The sequence below is a fragment of the Sapajus apella genome, unplaced genomic scaffold, assembly GCF_009761245.1.
Source record: "Sapajus apella isolate SASKATOON/1434 unplaced genomic scaffold, GSC_monkey_1.0 scaffold220, whole genome shotgun sequence".
In the NCBI taxonomy this organism is placed as follows: Eukaryota; Metazoa; Chordata; class Mammalia; order Primates; family Cebidae; genus Sapajus; species Sapajus apella.
This window is the reverse complement of record NW_022437160.1, coordinates 672680-688334: the sequence shown is the minus strand read 5'-3', so window position 1 is coordinate 688334 and position 15655 is coordinate 672680. Positions and strand designations below refer to the sequence as shown.

The 15655-nt window shown below is 53.1% G+C and overlaps 2 protein-coding genes across 2 annotated transcripts in view; one reads left to right on the top strand and one right to left on the bottom strand.

Annotated features, from left to right (window-relative positions):
* The first annotated feature begins 4220 nt into the window (after positions 1-4220).
* EMP3 (epithelial membrane protein 3) lies at positions 4221-9520 on the top strand. Its single transcript, XM_032271009.1, has 5 exons — positions 4221-4500; positions 5721-5813; positions 6401-6503; positions 8265-8405; positions 9266-9520. Exons 2-5 carry the CDS (start codon positions 5736-5738, stop codon positions 9433-9435), a joined length of 492 nt encoding a protein of 163 aa, XP_032126900.1. The 5' UTR covers positions 4221-4500; positions 5721-5735; the 3' UTR covers positions 9436-9520.
* Positions 9521-10739: 1219 nt separating this feature from the next.
* Positions 10740-15655, bottom strand: part of TMEM143 (transmembrane protein 143) — a 29734-nt gene continuing 24818 nt past the window's right edge. The window contains 2 exon segments of the mRNA XM_032271008.1: positions 10740-11822; positions 12377-12566. Coding sequence (XP_032126899.1) covers positions 11608-11822; positions 12377-12566 — 405 coding nt within the window. The 3' untranslated portion in view covers positions 10740-11607.

Genomic DNA, 15655 nt, shown 5'->3' with positions numbered 1-15655 from the left:
GCGTGCCTGTAGTCCCGGCTACTCGGGAGGCTGAGGCAGGAGAATCGCTCGAACCCGGGAGGTGGAGGTTGCAGTGAGCTGAGATCGCGCCACTGCACTCCAGCCTGGGCGACAGAGCAAGACTCTGTCGCAAAAAAAAAAAGGATGAACTAATGGGCGGGGAGGTTCTGAGAGGGGCGGAGCCAGGAGGGCCCGTGAGGGGCGGGGCTGTGAGCTGAGTCCTGCGAGGGGCGGGGCGTACGGAGCTATGATGGGCGGGGCTGAGACTGCGAGGAGAGAAAGTGGGACGAACTCCGAGGGGCGGGGCTTTGGAGCCGACGGGGACCTGTAAAGGGCGGGGCTTCCGGGCTGACGACGGCAGGGGCAAAGACACCTGTAAACTGCGGGGCCTCGGGACTGGCGAAGGGAGGGGCGTCCCCGTAAGGGGCGGGCTGCGAGGGCCGGGTTTGGAAGGCCTTACGTGGGGCCTGGTGAGAGGGCGGTGAAGGGCGGGCTAATCGGGAAGCCCTCAGGCCTGGACGGCCTGGGGGAGGTCGGATGGTCCTGGGGAGCTCGAGGCTGAGGTCTCAGGAGTACCGCGGACCTGGAAGCGGCGGGAGCTGAAAGAGCCTGCGGGGACCTTTATGGAAGTCCTTGAAGCCAGGCCGAAGTCCTTCTAGACGGAGCCCAAGAGATGCCTGTCTTAAGCTAATACCACATTAGATTAAGGATTCACAGGAAGGAAGGCGGTGCCGAAGCCGCGAGTTGTGAGGAGAAGTAGCGCTCACCACAGCCTCAGCAGTACGCAAGCGCGATCAACGGCTTCCCGGGAAGCCGCCAAAAGCCCTTCGCCGCCTACCGCGTCCGCGCGCTGAGAGGCGGAAGTGGGCGGGGCTTCGGGCGTTCGTGCCGTCCCCGCTTTTCCGGCCACGCCCCCTCTTGGTTACACCCACTCGCTCTGTAAGGCACGCCCCCTCCGAGGCGGCTGTTACTCACGTGGGCCTTCCCGGGCTAGCAGGCGGGCAGTGAGCGCCTCTCCCTGCAGGCTGGGTGTGCCCGACGCCTGCGGTTTCCTGTGGGAGGAAGCGGCCCGCTTTCGCTCAGCTCAGCTCAGCTCACCTCATAATCTCCAAGGCCCAGGAGGGGCCTCAGATCCCCTGATTCTTCCCCTTCTACATAGCCCTACCGTGGGGAGCCCTGTAATATCCCCAGAGTACCCAAGCCTGGCGCCAGTTCCACCTAGGGAACTTGATTCTGAGTCCTAGACTCGTGTTTTTCACCTCACCGGCCCAAGTTTCCATCTTCCTAGCCCCTGGCTACCCCTACTCCTCCCAAGAAGGTGGAGCCCCCTTTCCCTGCACTCCAAGAAGAACACATGGCTCCCCAGCCCCTAATTTTTCCTTCAGTGACCCAGACTTTGCAACTTCCTTAGGAATCTGAGTGCAGACCCCCAGTCTCTGTCCCACTTAGGCACCTAAGTTTGGGACTACTTATTTTCCTACCCCAGGGACCCTCCTTTTGGATTCCTGGCTTTAGCCTTGAGACCCAATGGACCCAAGAATTTGCCCCTTCCCCAACTCCTAGAAATCCTGAATCACGGTACCCCCTAATGCCTGAAATGATGAGCACATACAGTACTTACAGTGGGCCAAGCACTACCCTGAGAACTACCTTATAATGTATTTACTGTTATCTCTTTTTTCAGATGAAGAAACTGAGGCATAGAGAAGTTATTAGTAACTTGCCCAAAATCACGCAGCCAATGAGTAAAACAGCTTGGATTTTTAGTCCAACCAGTGTGGCTCTGGAATCTGTGCTATACTGGTATTCCAGCTTCCAGGTCTCGGGGCACCCAGCCAGGCACTGAACTGTCCATCCCTCACCCCCTCAGGGAGCCCAAATCAGCAACAGCTATCCCAAACCCAGCTCTGGCCCCATCAGATACCCAGACATCCCACCATGCCCATCCCGTCCATCATCCAGTTCCCTTCCCTGGATCCAGGATTTGAATACCCCTGCTCTCAATCAGAGTCCCGGACACTTGGTCCCCTCCCAAGAGATTCATGTATGTAGTAGTCATCACCGCCCCACCCTAATATCCCCAAAATAAACAAAAATAATAGTATACATTACACCTTTGGGGCCAGGCATGGTGGCTCATGCCTGTAATCCCAGCACTTTGGGAGGCCAAGGCAGGCACATCACTGGAGGTCAGGAGTTTGAGACCAGCCTGGCCAACATGGTGAAACCCCGTCTCTACTAAAAATACAAAAATTAGCTGGGCATGGTGGCAAGCACCTGTAATCCCAGCTACTTGGGAGGCTAAGGCAGGAGAATCACTTGAACCCGGAAGGCAGAGGTTGCAGTGAGCCAAGATCATGCCACTGGACTCCAGCCTGGATGACAGAGCGAAACTGCATCTCAACAACAAAAAATCTTTGGTACTACACTTCTGTTAAAACCTAATGGCTTTCCACTGCACTGAGAATGAAATCCAAATTCCTCCTCTAGTCCTCAAGGGCACTCTTTGATTTCCCTTCTCACCACTCCCTCTGCCTCCCTGTGCTCCAGCCACACTGGCCCTTCTGTCTGCCCCTAAACAACCTGAGCTTGTTCTCAAAAGCTTTAAGAGCTTTTGTACTTCCTCTTCCCAAGCTGCCCCCACCGCTCCCCCACCCCTGCGTTCAAATAACTCCTGTCTTCAGGTCTCCGCTCAAATGTTACCTCCTCCAAGAGGCCTTCCCTGATTACCCTGTTTCAAGTAGTCTCCCCCACATCCCGTCATTATCTCCATCACTCTATTTGATTTAATATTGTATTTTTCTTTTTCTTTTCTTTTTTTTTTTTTTTGAGATGGGAGTCTCACCTTGTCACCCAGGCTGGAATGCAGTAGCACAATCAGTGCAACCTCCGCCTCCCGAATTCAAGCATTTCTCCTGTCTCAGCCTCCCTAGTAGCTGGGACTACAGGCGCCTGCTACCATGCCTGGCTAATTTTTGTATTTTTAGTAGAGACAACATTTCACCACGTTGGCCAGGCCGGTCTTGAACTCTTGACCTCAGGTCTGATCTGCCGGCCTCGGCCTCCCAAATTGCTGGGATTGCAGGTGTGAGCCACTGCGCCAGCCTATTGTATTTATTTTTCAAGGCACTTACCCTATCTGAAATTTATCTTCATCGCCGCTATGTTTTCTCTTGTTGGTCTCCCTCTCCCAGAAGACAAACTCTGTAATACCAGCAGGGCTCATGTCTGCCTTCATTATTAACTCCCAGATCAGAGTAGATGTCCAATAAATGTGTGATGAAGTAAGGAACAGGTTAGGTGTGGGAGTGTGCTGCTATTGGTATTACCGTATTCATTCAGCATAAGTATCAGAATTATTATTATCAGTATTAGTATTTTGTCAGTGTTGTTATTCTCTCGATATAGACTAAGATACTGGAAACCAGATGGGTGAAAGAATTGTATTAAGGTAACTGAGCCAGGAAATGATGGCGCTGGGATCCTTAACTTCCACCTCCTCCCCATTCCAGAGTTTCACACATTTCCTTTTTTTTTTTTTTGGAGACAGAGTCTCCTTCTGTTGCCCAGCTGGAGTGCAGCGGTGCAATCTCGACTCACTGCAGCATCCACCTCGAATTCAAGGGATTCTCCTGCCTCAGTCCCAAGAGTAGCTGGGATTACAGGCGCAGGCCACCATGCCCGGCTAATTTTTGTATTTTTAGTAGAGAGAGAGTTCCATCATGTTGGCCAGGCTGGTCTCGAACTCTGGGGCTCAAGTGATCCGCCCGCCTCAGCCTCCCAAAGTGCTGAGATTACAGGCGCGAGTCACCGTGCATTGCCGAGTTTCACAAATTTCACCTCCCATCCTCTGACCCTCACCACGGGGCCAGCTTCACCAGCCCAACCTCCAACCATGCCACAGAAATCTGGCCTCCTTTCCCAGACTCCTCTCCAGCCCTAAGCTCCATCAGATAAAGCAGACATCCCGTCCCAGGACAAGATCTCAAGACCCAAGTGTCCTAAGAATCGGGCCCTCCCACTCCTGACGCTTGCCCCACCCGAGGGCCCCATTCCAGGAGTCTCTCATCTCAACCCTGGGAGGGAGCCCCAGACGATAACTGTCTGGGGGGATTGGGTGGGGGCCCAAAGAAAGAGGAACCGGAGTGCCTGGGCCCTCCCACTGACCAGTGCCTGGCAGCTGACCTCAGCTGGGTGCGGTGAGGGTGGGTATAAAAGGGTCAGTATGTATTAAGAGGAGGGCATAAAGAAAAACGGGAGCAAGAGAGAAGAGGCCCAGAAAGTGAGGGCAGGAGGGGGAGAATAGAGGCATAAGGAGAGCGAGCGAGAAAGAAAGGGTTCCGGATTGGAAGAGAGCGAGGGAGGGAGGAAGGCGGCCAGGGAGTCGGGGGTAGGGGGGGCCTCCGGAGGGTGGAAGGAGGGAGGAGAAGGGCGGGGCACGGAGGCCCGAGCGAGGGACGAGACTCCCGACTGCAGCTCTGACTTCTTTCGCAGCTCTCGGTAAGTTTCCAGTCCGTTATTCCGGCCTGAGACTTCTTAATTTATTTGGGAATGTAGCAGTTTGGGAAGGACACCCCCAGGCTGGGAGAGATCCCTCCACTCTTGGAAATCCTTGTAACTTAATAAGTGATCTCCTAGTACTTGAGATGGGAATATAGGAAGGGGTGGGGCTGGGCAAAGTTTTGGGGTCCCGCAGAGCCCTCCACGAGAAAACTTTGTGCAGTTTTTCCTGAGCCGTGTCCACTCTCCTCTGAGGGCCCTAAAATCAGGAATTGCATGACAACACCCCAAGTCTGGGAGACCTCTACGTCCTCCGTTCCTGGGCACCGAAGGGTCCTGGGAGGCTAACTCCTTCTTCTCAGGCCTCTCTTCCCCCCAGCACGAATCTCATCCATTTCCTCCAGAAGATGTCCAGCAGGCACCAGTCTGGCAGCAGGGTGGGGTGAGGACCTTGTGGACATCGCCAGGGGCTGGGGTTTCCCTGGTGCTTAGAGGCAGGGGGGTGGGATGAGTCACCAGATGACTCACCAGGTCCCCCTCCTCCCCTCACCCCAGGAGAGGAGTGGTGTGAGTCAAGGATGCCTGTTGCTGAGGGCAGCTCCTCGTTCCTGATACATCGGGGTGCAAGGCAGGGGTCTCAACTTGAATTTTCACTATCTGGCCTGTATGTACCCAGAGACAGGGCTCTGGGGAGAAAAGAGCCACATTGCTAATCCTCCTCATTCCGGGACCCCAAGAGTCCATCTCTGGCCCTTTCCACCCCTGCAGCCCATGAAGAACTCAGGAATCCAGGCCCCAGTCCCCTCCTCCCTGAGAGACCCAGAAGTCTGCACCGAAGCCCTTCCTCCATCAGGAGATATCTCACCTACCTTTGTGCCAACGTCTTTTTTTTTTTTGAGACAGAGTCCTGCTCTGTCGCCCAGGTTGGAGTGCAATGACACAATCTCTGCTCACTGCAACCTCCGCCTCCCGGGTTCGAGTGATTCTCCTGCCTCAGCCTCCCGAGTAGCTGGGAATACAGGCACGCGCCTCCACGCCCAGCTAATTTTGTATTTTTAGTAGAGATGGGGTTTCACCATGTTGGGCAGGCTGGTCTCCATCTCCTGACCTCAGGTGATCCTCCTGCCTCTGCCTCCCAAGGGCTGAGATTATAGGCATGAGTCACTGTGCCTGGCCTGTGCCAACCTCTTGAGACTCTGTCCCCTGCTCCCCCTCCCCAGACTTCCACTGCAGCCATGTCGCTCCTCTTGCTGGTGGTCTCGGCCCTTCACATCCTCATTCTCATCCTGCTTTTCGTGGCCACCTTGGACAAGGTAAGCCTACTTGGAGCTCAGGGCTCTTCTGCTCCCCTGCACAATCCCGCCACGCCCCTCCTCTAAAAACACTCTGGCCCCGCCTCTTTTACCTAGTATTTATTTTACTTATTTTGAAACAGGGTCTCACTCTGTCCCCCAGGCTGGAGTGCAGTGATTCGATCTCGGCTCACTGCAACCTCGGCCTCCTGGGTTCAAGCGATTCTCCTGCCTCAGCGTCCCCCAAGCAGCTGGGATTACCAGCACCCACCATCATGCCCGGCGAATTTCTGTATTTTAGTAGAGATGGGGTTTCATCTCGTTGCCAAGGCTGGTCTCGAACCCTTGGCCTCAACTGACCCACCCACCTCAGCCTCCCACAGTGCTGGGATGACAGGCCTGAGCCACCAGATTGACCCTTTTAGCTCTACCTCCAATGCCTCCTCCCTGTTCTGACCCCACCCCCTTTCACATTAAATCCTAGCTCTCCCCAGTTCTGCCCCAGCTCAGACACCTCGCCCTTTTCCTAACCCTCCCCACAGTCTCCATGACCCCATCCCCTCTCCTTCCCTAACCCTGCCCCTTGTTTCATTCTCTGTCCATCCCAGTCCTGGTGGACTCTCCCTGGGAAAGAGTCCCTGAATCTCTGGTATGACTGCACATGGAACAATGAAAACAAAACGTGGGCCTGCAGTAACGTCAGCGAGAACGGTGAGGGGTGAGGGGGCAGGGCTGGTCTGCAAAGGGGAAGGGAAACCCCTAGTGTCCTCAGAGGACAGAGAATTGGGAAGCCCTCAAAGATGGAGTGGGCGGGGTCCAGGCCTGAGGGGTTGAATGCCTAGGGCTGATGCATGTCCCGCCTGTCTGGATGTACCTACCTCTTGTTCTTTTTTTTTTTTTTTGAGATGGAGTTTTGCTGCTCTTGCCCAGGCTGGAGTGCAGTGGCTCTATCTCGGCCCACTGCAACCTCTGCCTCCCGAGCAGCTGGGAGTGCAGATGTGCGCCACCACCCCCAGCCAATTTTGTATTTTTAGTAGAGACAGGGTTTCACCATGTTAGCCAGGCTGGTCTCGAACTCCTGACCTCAGGTGATCCACCTGCCTCAGCCTCCCAAAATGCTGGGATTACAGGCGTGAGCCACTGTGCCTGGTCAGTACCTCCTGTTTTGAAGAGGCCATATAGAGAAAAGCCTCCTCCTCTGACTCAGAAAGGGTGAGACAGCATGCTATAGGTTTAAGGAATAGAAAGAAAGCTCTAAGATTCTGAGAAGACTAGATTATGTTTCCAAAGCTCTAAGGAGATGGGGGTGGTGCTCTGAATGGATGCCTGGGACCAATTTATCCAAGTTCCCAGGGGATGGGGCTGAAACCACTTTAAGGTTCTAAAGGGGGCTGGGCGCAGTGGCTTATGCCTGTAATCCCAGCACTTTGGGAGGCTAAGGTGGGTGGACCGCCTGAGGTCAGGAGTTCAAGACCAGCCTGGCCAACACCGTGAAACCTCGACTTTACTAAAAATACAAAAATTAGCCAGGTGTGGTGGTGCACTCCTGTAATCCTGACTACTCGGGAGGCTGGGGAAGGAGAATCACTTGAACCCTGGAGCTGGAGGTTGCAGTCAGCCGAGATTGCACCACTGCACTCCAGCCTGCACAAGCGTGAGACTCCATCTCAAAAAAAAAAAAAAAAAAAGGTCTTAAAGGGGTGGGGCCAGCCAGGTGCATTGGAGTTCTAAAGTAAAGTTATAGATATGCTGCATCTATGTAAAGTTCTGTGTGAAAGATTGAATGCAAAACTAAGATTAAAGCATGTGGCCTGCTCTCACCACTTCAATTCAACGTTTTGCTGGAGTTGCCAATGCAACTAGGTAAGAAAAAGAAATAAAAGTCATGGGAAATGAATTAGGAAAAAATGTCTCTATTCCCACTAAACATACTGTTTATGTAGAAAATCCTTTAAAATTCTGCAAAGTGGACAGGGACAGTGGCTCATGCCTGTAATCCCAGCACCTTGGGAGGCTGAGGAGGGGTGATCACTTGAGCCCCAGAGTTCAAGACCAGCCTGGGCAACATAGGGATACCCTGTCTCTACAAAAAATTTTAAAATTACCCAGGTGTGGTGGCTTGTGCCTGTGGTCCCAACTACTTGGGATGAAGTGGTGAGAGAATTGCTTGAGCCCAGGAGGATGAGGCCGCAGTGAGCCATGATTGTGCCTCTACACTCCAGCTTAGATGACAGAGCAAGACCTGGTCTCAAAAAAAAAAAAAAAAAAAATCTTCAAAGCAACTACTAGAACTGAGAAGAGAATTTAGCAAGCTCACAGGGCTCAAGGTCAATGTGATACATCTAAGTATCTAAGCTCCCCTCTAAAGGGGAGCAGGGATGGGGCAGAGAAAGGTCACATGGTGAGCAAGCAGGTGGAGCTGGAACTCTGGACCCACCATGACGTCCCCCTCTGTGTCCTCCTTTACTGCAGGCTGGCTGAAGGCGGTGCAGGTCCTCATGGTGCTCTCCCTCATCCTCTGCTGTCTGTCCTTCATCCTGTTCATGTTCCAGCTCTACACCATGCGACGAGGAGGCCTCTTCTATGCCACCGGCCTCTGCCAGCTTTGCACCAGTGAGCACTGCCCCTCCCCACCCCTAACTCCCCAATAATTGAGCAGAAGGGAGTGGGGTGCGTCAAGATGCTGGGGGCCCTGAGAATGGGCCTCTTGTAGAAGAAAACAATTTTCAACACCCCAGGAGCCACAGGAGGTGCCTCTGTGGGCTACCTCTCTGTCCCAGGGGATTGCTGGGACTTGTAGTTTTTAGTGGCTAATGATAGTTGTGGCTTGTGCTTATGAGTCATTAGGGAACTTAGGGCTTCAGGGAGCCAGGGCTGGGGAAGAAGTTTCATAGTCTTGGTAACAGGTAAATAGTTTCGATCCCAGGAATTGGGGGTGAGGTGAGGGGATAAGCTAATTAGCACCTCAGTAGAGATCTCTGAATCATAAGAGTAATGGCATTTATGTCAGCCAGCTGCTGTTTCTCGCGTGCATATTGTGCATCAGACACATCAGGGAGTTTTGCTTATTTTTCAATATTTTGACTTCAGGTGCAAAGGGCTAACTTAATCATAGTCCTCAGTTTGGGAAGCATCTCCCTAGGTTCTTGCAAAGCCTCTCTCTTGCTTTATTGATCTACGATTACACGTTTGGCTTATAGAAACACACTCAAAAATATTCCTTGGATGGACAGAGAGATATTATAGTCCCATTTTACGGAAGGGCAAATGCAACCTAGAGAGATAATTGAATCAGTCACCCAAGGCCGCGCTGCAGCTGCACCGCGCTGGGGAAGAGAACGACAACTCCCAGCAGGCAGCGGTGCTGCCCACTCGCCCTCCGGCGCTTCTTTGTCCCCCCCCCCCCCGGGGATGTTGGGAAATGTAGTTTTCCTGGAGGGTACTGCGTGACGCATGGTTTCCGACTTCTCCAGGCGTGGCGGTGTTTACCGGGGCCCTGATCTACGCCATTCACGTCGAAGAGATCCTGGCGAAGCACCCGCGAGGGGGCAGCTTCGGTTACTGCTTCGCCCTGGCCTGGGTGGCCTTCCCCCTCGCCCTGGTCAGCGGGATCATCTACATCCACCTGCGGAAGCGGGAGTGAGCGCCCCGCCTCGCCCGGCTGCCCCCACCCGCTCCCGGCCCCACGCCGCGCGCCCTCCAGAAAAATAAAACTGTTTAACCGCGGGCTCTGCTTTGATCTCCTTCCTTCCTTCTGCCTCCCGGGACCCAGGCTGCGCACGCTTGACTTCTCCTGAACCTAACAGGGTCCCTACTACCAGCTGCTCAGCCCTCAGAATGCCCATCTCCCAGCCCCCAACCCCTTCCTCCCAAGGACACAGGAGCCCCGACCCAGGCACCTCTTCCCTCCCACAGATCTAAGAGCCTGGGCCTTCCCTTCTCTGGGTGACAGAGCAAGACTCCCTCTAAAAAAAAAAAAAAAAAAAAAATCTGCACAACTGTACATGACTACCCTATCTCCTCTGTTCATCAGGTCCTGGGACTCCTCGGGAATCAGGTCCTTCTATCCTCTTCCAGCCTGGCACGGTGGCTCACGCCTGTAATCCCAGAACTTTGGGAGGCCGGGTGGCAGATCACCTGAGGTCTAGGAGTTCATGGACAGCCTGACCAGCATGGAGAAACCCCATCTCTACTAAAAATACAAAATTAGCCAGGCATAGTGGAGCATGCCTGTAATCCCAGGTACTCTGGAGGCTGAGGCAGGAGAATCGCTTGAACCCGGGAGACGGAGGTTGCAGTGAGCCGAGATCGTGCCATTGCACTCCAACCTGGGCAATAAGAGCGAAACTCTGCCTCAAAAAAAAAAAAAAAAAAAAAAATCCTCTTCTGTGACCATCTTTGTTTCACCAACCTCAAACCTAGCATCTCTTTAGGACTATAGCTTTCTCTGTCTGGGACCCCAAGACCTAGTCAAGAGTCCCTCTCTTTTTTCCAGAATTCAAATGCTTTCCTTCCCTCCAACTCCTGCAGCCATCCCACTCATCCAGATATTGTTTTAAAATATTTTTTATTTTTATTTATTTATTTTTTTTGAGACGGAGTTTCGCTCTTGTTACCCAGGCTGGAGTGCAATGGCGCGATCTCAGCTCACCGCAACCTCCGCCTCCCGGGTTCAGGCAATTCTCCTGCCTCAGCCTCCTGAGTAGCTGGGATTACAGGCACGCACCACCATGCCCAGCTAATTTTTTGTATTTTTAGTAGAGACGGGGTTTCACCGTGTTGACCAGGATGGTCTCGATCTCTTGACCTCGTGATCCACCCGCCTCGGCCTCCCAAAGTGCTGGGATTACAGGCGTGAGCCACCGCGCCCGGCCTTTAAAATAATTTTTTAACTGCTCCTACAGAGCAGCGTTATCCTAAAGGCCGTGTTTTGAGAGTAGCCTCATCCAGGCTTATTAAACATGATTTATTACTTTGGGAGAGGAGAGACGGGAGAAATTGATAGACCAATAAATATTGCACGGGCTGCTGGTGGTGGGGAGATCCAGACCGAGGTAGTTTCTGTAGAAAGGGTGAAGGACCTGGGCGAGGAAGGCACCTGAGATTGCTGGGGAGCCAGGTTGGGAGCGAGTCTTGGCGGCGAGGGTGGTTTCTGGTTCACCTACCTAGCACAAGGTCCCCTAACCCTTTCAGCCTAGACACCCTGATCAGCAGCTGACCAGCTGGCCTGCCATGTAAGCAGCAGCAATTGATAGCAAGATCAGGTTTCCTTTAGAAATTCTTATTGGTTGCTTCCCTGCAGCGACAGCCGGCTGCCCAAGGTTGATGGAACCCAGCAGCTGTCACTGGCCGTTTGCCAGAAGGCGGGGCTGAGCGGCCTTGGTGCACATGATGGGCAGTTTGCCTGGAGAGGGCTAAAAAAGACAATGATATATAGTCTCGGGAGGGCACGGTTTTAACAACTCTACCTGGCGGTTTGCAGAAGCCAGAGTCGAGCAACTGTGATTGGCAGACACCCCAGCTCCTCAGCCAACCCACGTTCGAATGTTTATGGTAAGGGTGGGACTAAGAAATGAAATAGAAGCAGAGCTAAATCGCTTTGATTGGCTGTTCATCGAAGGGGCGGGGGTAACTTAGCAACTGCTGGCTATTTTGATTGGCTGCTTTGCTTAAGCACACAGTGTAGCAAAAATAATTACCTGTCAGTTATTAGAAGTTGGAGTGAAAAAGTATAATAACTGTAATTGACAGCCTGTCGCGAAGCAGGCAGGGCTTAGTTCCTAGCCTGCTGACGGGGCAGGGAGGTAGGTTCTACTCAGGGGTTGTTACTGCTGGGTGTGGCCTGCGGGGGTTCGGAAGTGATTGGAGCCAATGGGTCTAGTTTGGGGAAACCTGGGGGTGGGAACAATCCCATGCTGGGGGTCAGGGCCCGCAGATGCGCCAGGGCCCGAGTTCCGTTGAAGGCCACCTCACAGCCTGACTTGGCTAGAAGCCAGTTCTCCACCTCTAACCGGAGCCACGTGGAGGTCTCTGCAAGGGGAGAGGCAGGTGTTCCGAGGTCACATTGAGATCGGGGAAGATTTGGGGGATCAGCGAGGAGGCGTACGGCAAAGAATAGGAAGGGTCTGGGTTTAGGAGAAGTCTATGGGTGAACTTGAAGCTTGGAGGGGAGCGGAACAAGGCTGGGGAGGCCCAAGAGGGTCAGAAGGCCCAGATCTGGGGCTCTCGTCCAGGGACAAGTCAGAGGCTCTTGGGCAGGGAAGGTGGAGGCTCCTGTAGGGAAGGGGACCACCTGGGGCCCACACAGGGAGGCGCAGGTTCTCTTGTAGGGAGAGTGTGAGCTCAGGTGGAGTAAAGTGTGCCAGGAGGGGGCCGTGCCATTGAGCCAAGGGTCCCAACCAGGCTGAGGTCAGGAAAGGGCGGTCACATCAGGGACCAAGATCGGAGCCTGAATTCGGAGGTCCTATCTGCTGAGGCAAATCTGTCAGGTCCACCCGTAGGAAGTGGGGGTGGGGACGTCTCACTGGGGCGGGGCCTCGTGGGGGTGTGGCCCCTGGGCACAGGGTCTCAAGGCCGTGTCCTACCTTCGAGTGGGCCTGGCGTGCCCCCTGGCCGCCGGGCCAGGAAACTGTGAGCCAGCAGCGCCTCCTTGGTGTGCTCATCCTGCGCGCGCAGGGCCAGGGCGCTGAGCAGCTCCGAGTTGTTGGACGTGCTGCGGTAGTAGAGCATGTGCGCCAGCTCCAGCGCCTGCGCGCTGCGCCGCTGCCCGAACATCTGCAGGGGGACAGTGCCCTGTGGGCTCAGTTCGGAGTGCGTCCCCACCCATACACAGCCCCCGGGGTCACCCACGCTGGCAGGCCCACGCCGCATACTCCCCTGGGGAGGCGAGGAGGTCCTACCCAGACCTCTTCAGTAAGGGTCCCCAGAGCTCAAGCTCAGTCGGGGGATCTGCCTGTCTGTGTGTGGTTTTTCTTTCCTTTCCTTCCTTCCCTTTCTTTCTTTTTTCTTTTTTTTTTTTTTTTTACTGACACAGTCTTGCTCTGTCGCCCAGTCTGGAGTTGGTGGCTATTCCCAGGCAACTCATAGCGCACTGAAGCCTTGAACTCCTGGCCTTAAGTGATCCTCCCACCTAGGCCTCCTAAGTAGCTGGGACTACAGGTGTGTGCCACCAAGCCCGGTATTTTTTGTAGAGATGGGGTTCTCCCTGTGTTGCCCAGGCTGGTCTCAAACTCCCAGCCTGGAGCGATCCTCGCTCCTCATCCTCCCACAGTGCTGGGGTTACAGGTGTGACCCAAGGCGCCAGCCAGGGATCTGTATTTTTAACACACGTGCCCTCGAGGATTCCAGTGGCTAGGAGATCACCAGCCCCATTTGGCCAACAGGTTTTAGCAACCACTGCACTGGTTTGCTCATCTGAGCCATCTATTAATGGATTTGCCCAAAAATTTGCAGATGATAGGCGTTTAAGCCTTGAAAGATTTTGTTACAGGCCCAGTGCAGTGGCTCATGCCTGTAATCCCAGCACTTTGGGAGGCTGAGGTGGGTGGATCACAAGGTCAGGAAATTGAGACCATCCTGGCTAACATGGTGAAACCATGTCTCTACTAAAAATACAAAAAAATTAGCCAGGCCTGGTGGCACACGCCTGTAATCCCAGCTACTGGGGAGGCTGAGGCAGGAGATTCGCTTGAACCTGGAAGGCGGAGGTTGCAGTGAGCCAAGATCGTGCCACTGTACTCCAACCTGGGAGACAGAGTGAGACTCTGTCTTAAAAAAAAAAAAAAAAAAAAAAAAAATTTTGTTACAATAAATTCTTATGTTTTAGAGACATAATAAAGTATTTCCAGGTAAGTCTAGGTAGGATTTGCTTCAAAACCATAAACCATCCAATAGCAGGAGAGTGGGGTCTTTAGGGGAAATCTGATTGACTATTGCTAATTGTTGATGTTGGGTGCTGGCTAATGGAGTTTATCATATTATTCTATTTTCTGTATTTGTCTGAACTTTTCCATAATGAAAAAATAATAATTTAAAATATTAAACTGGCCGGGTGCGGTGGCTCAAGCCTGTAATCCCAGCACTTTGGGAGGCTGAGGTGGGCGGATCACAAGGTCAAGAGATCGAGACCATCCTGGTCAACATGGTGAAACCCCGTCTCTACTAAAAATACAAAACATTAGCTGGGCATGGTGGTGCGTGCCTGTAATCCCAGCTACTCAGGAGGCTGAGGCAGGAGAATTGCCTGAACCCAGGAGGCAGAGGTTGCGGTGAGCCGAGATCGCGCCATTGCACTCCAGCCTGGGTAACATGAGTGAAACTCCGTCTCAAAAAAAAAATATATATATATATATATTAAACTGTAGACCAAGTACAATGGCTCATGCCTATAATCCCAACAGTGAGAGGCCAAGCGGGGAGGATCGCCTGAGCCCAGGAGTTCAAGGCCAGCTTGGGCAACATGGTAAAAGCTTTGTGTCTACAAAAAATAATTAAAAAAAAAAAAATTAGCTGGGTGTGATGGTGAACACCAGTAGTCCCAGCTACTCAGGAGTCTGAGGCAGGAGGATCGCCTGAAACCAGGGGGCTGAGGCTACAGTGAGCCATGATCATCCAGGCTGGGCAACAGAGTGAGACCCTGGTCTTCAAAAAAAAAAAAAAAAAAAAAATTTAAATTGTAAAGAGAAGAGGAGAGGGGAAGGATGGTGGGGGGAAGAGCAGGTCTGGGCCCCACTGTCTCCTGGCTGCCCCCTTCCCCACTACTCTCCCTGCTCGGAGCCCTGTTCTCATCATTGGTATTGATAAGGAGTGAGGGCATCAGTGCCCTCTGGGCTCTCACTGAAAACCTGTGCCCAGGCCAGACATGGTGGCTCACACCTGTAATCCCAGCACTTTGGGAAGCCAAGGAGGGCAGATTGCTTGAGGTCAGGAGTTAAGTCATCCTGACCAATGTGGTGAAACCCCAACCCCGTCTCTACTAAAAATACAAAAATTAGGACTGACATGGTGGCTCATGCCTGTAATTCTAGCACTTTGGGAGGCCGAGATGGGCAGATCACTTGAGCTCAGGGGTTTGAAACCAGCTTGGCCAACATGATGAAACCCAGTCTCTACTAAAAATACAAAAAAAAAAATTAGCCAGGTGTGGTGGCAGGGTGCCTGTAATCACAGCTACTTGGGAGGCTGAGGCAGGAGAATCACTTGAACTCGAGAGGCAGAGGTTGCAGTGAGCTGAGCTAAGTCTGGGCAACAGAGCAAGACTCTGTCTCAAAAAATAAATAAATAAAAATATAACAATTAGCCAGGTGTGGAGGCATTTGCCTGTAATTAAAGTTACTCAGGAGGCTGAGGTAGGAGAATCCCTTGAACCCAGGAGGCGGACATTACGGTGAGTCCAGATTGTGCCACTGCACAAAAAAGAAAACCTGTACCCAGATTCCTCCATTCAGCCACAAAATGAGCTCAGGGCCACTGGATCCTCTAGCTGGCAGGCCTGGCTGCCTGACTCCAGTATGCCCTTACCAGCTGCGAGCCCTTGGTAAGACCTAAGTCCTGGGGCAGCACTGTCTGTAAAACAGTGCCGATGCCAGGGAGGGTTCAGGAAGCCAATACACAGTGAATAAAACATTGGGACAGAGCCTGGCCCCCTCAGAAACACTCACCAAACATCAGCTACGATGGAACAGTCATCCACACCCTGTGCTGGGTGCCCAGAGAGTACGCCCAGCTTTTTTTTGGGGGGAGGATGGAGTTTCACTCTGTCATCCAGGCTGGAGCGCGGTGACACAATCCTAGCTCACCACAACCTCCACCTCCCAAGTTCAAGCGATTCTCCTGCCTCAGCCTCCCAAGTAGCTGGGACTACA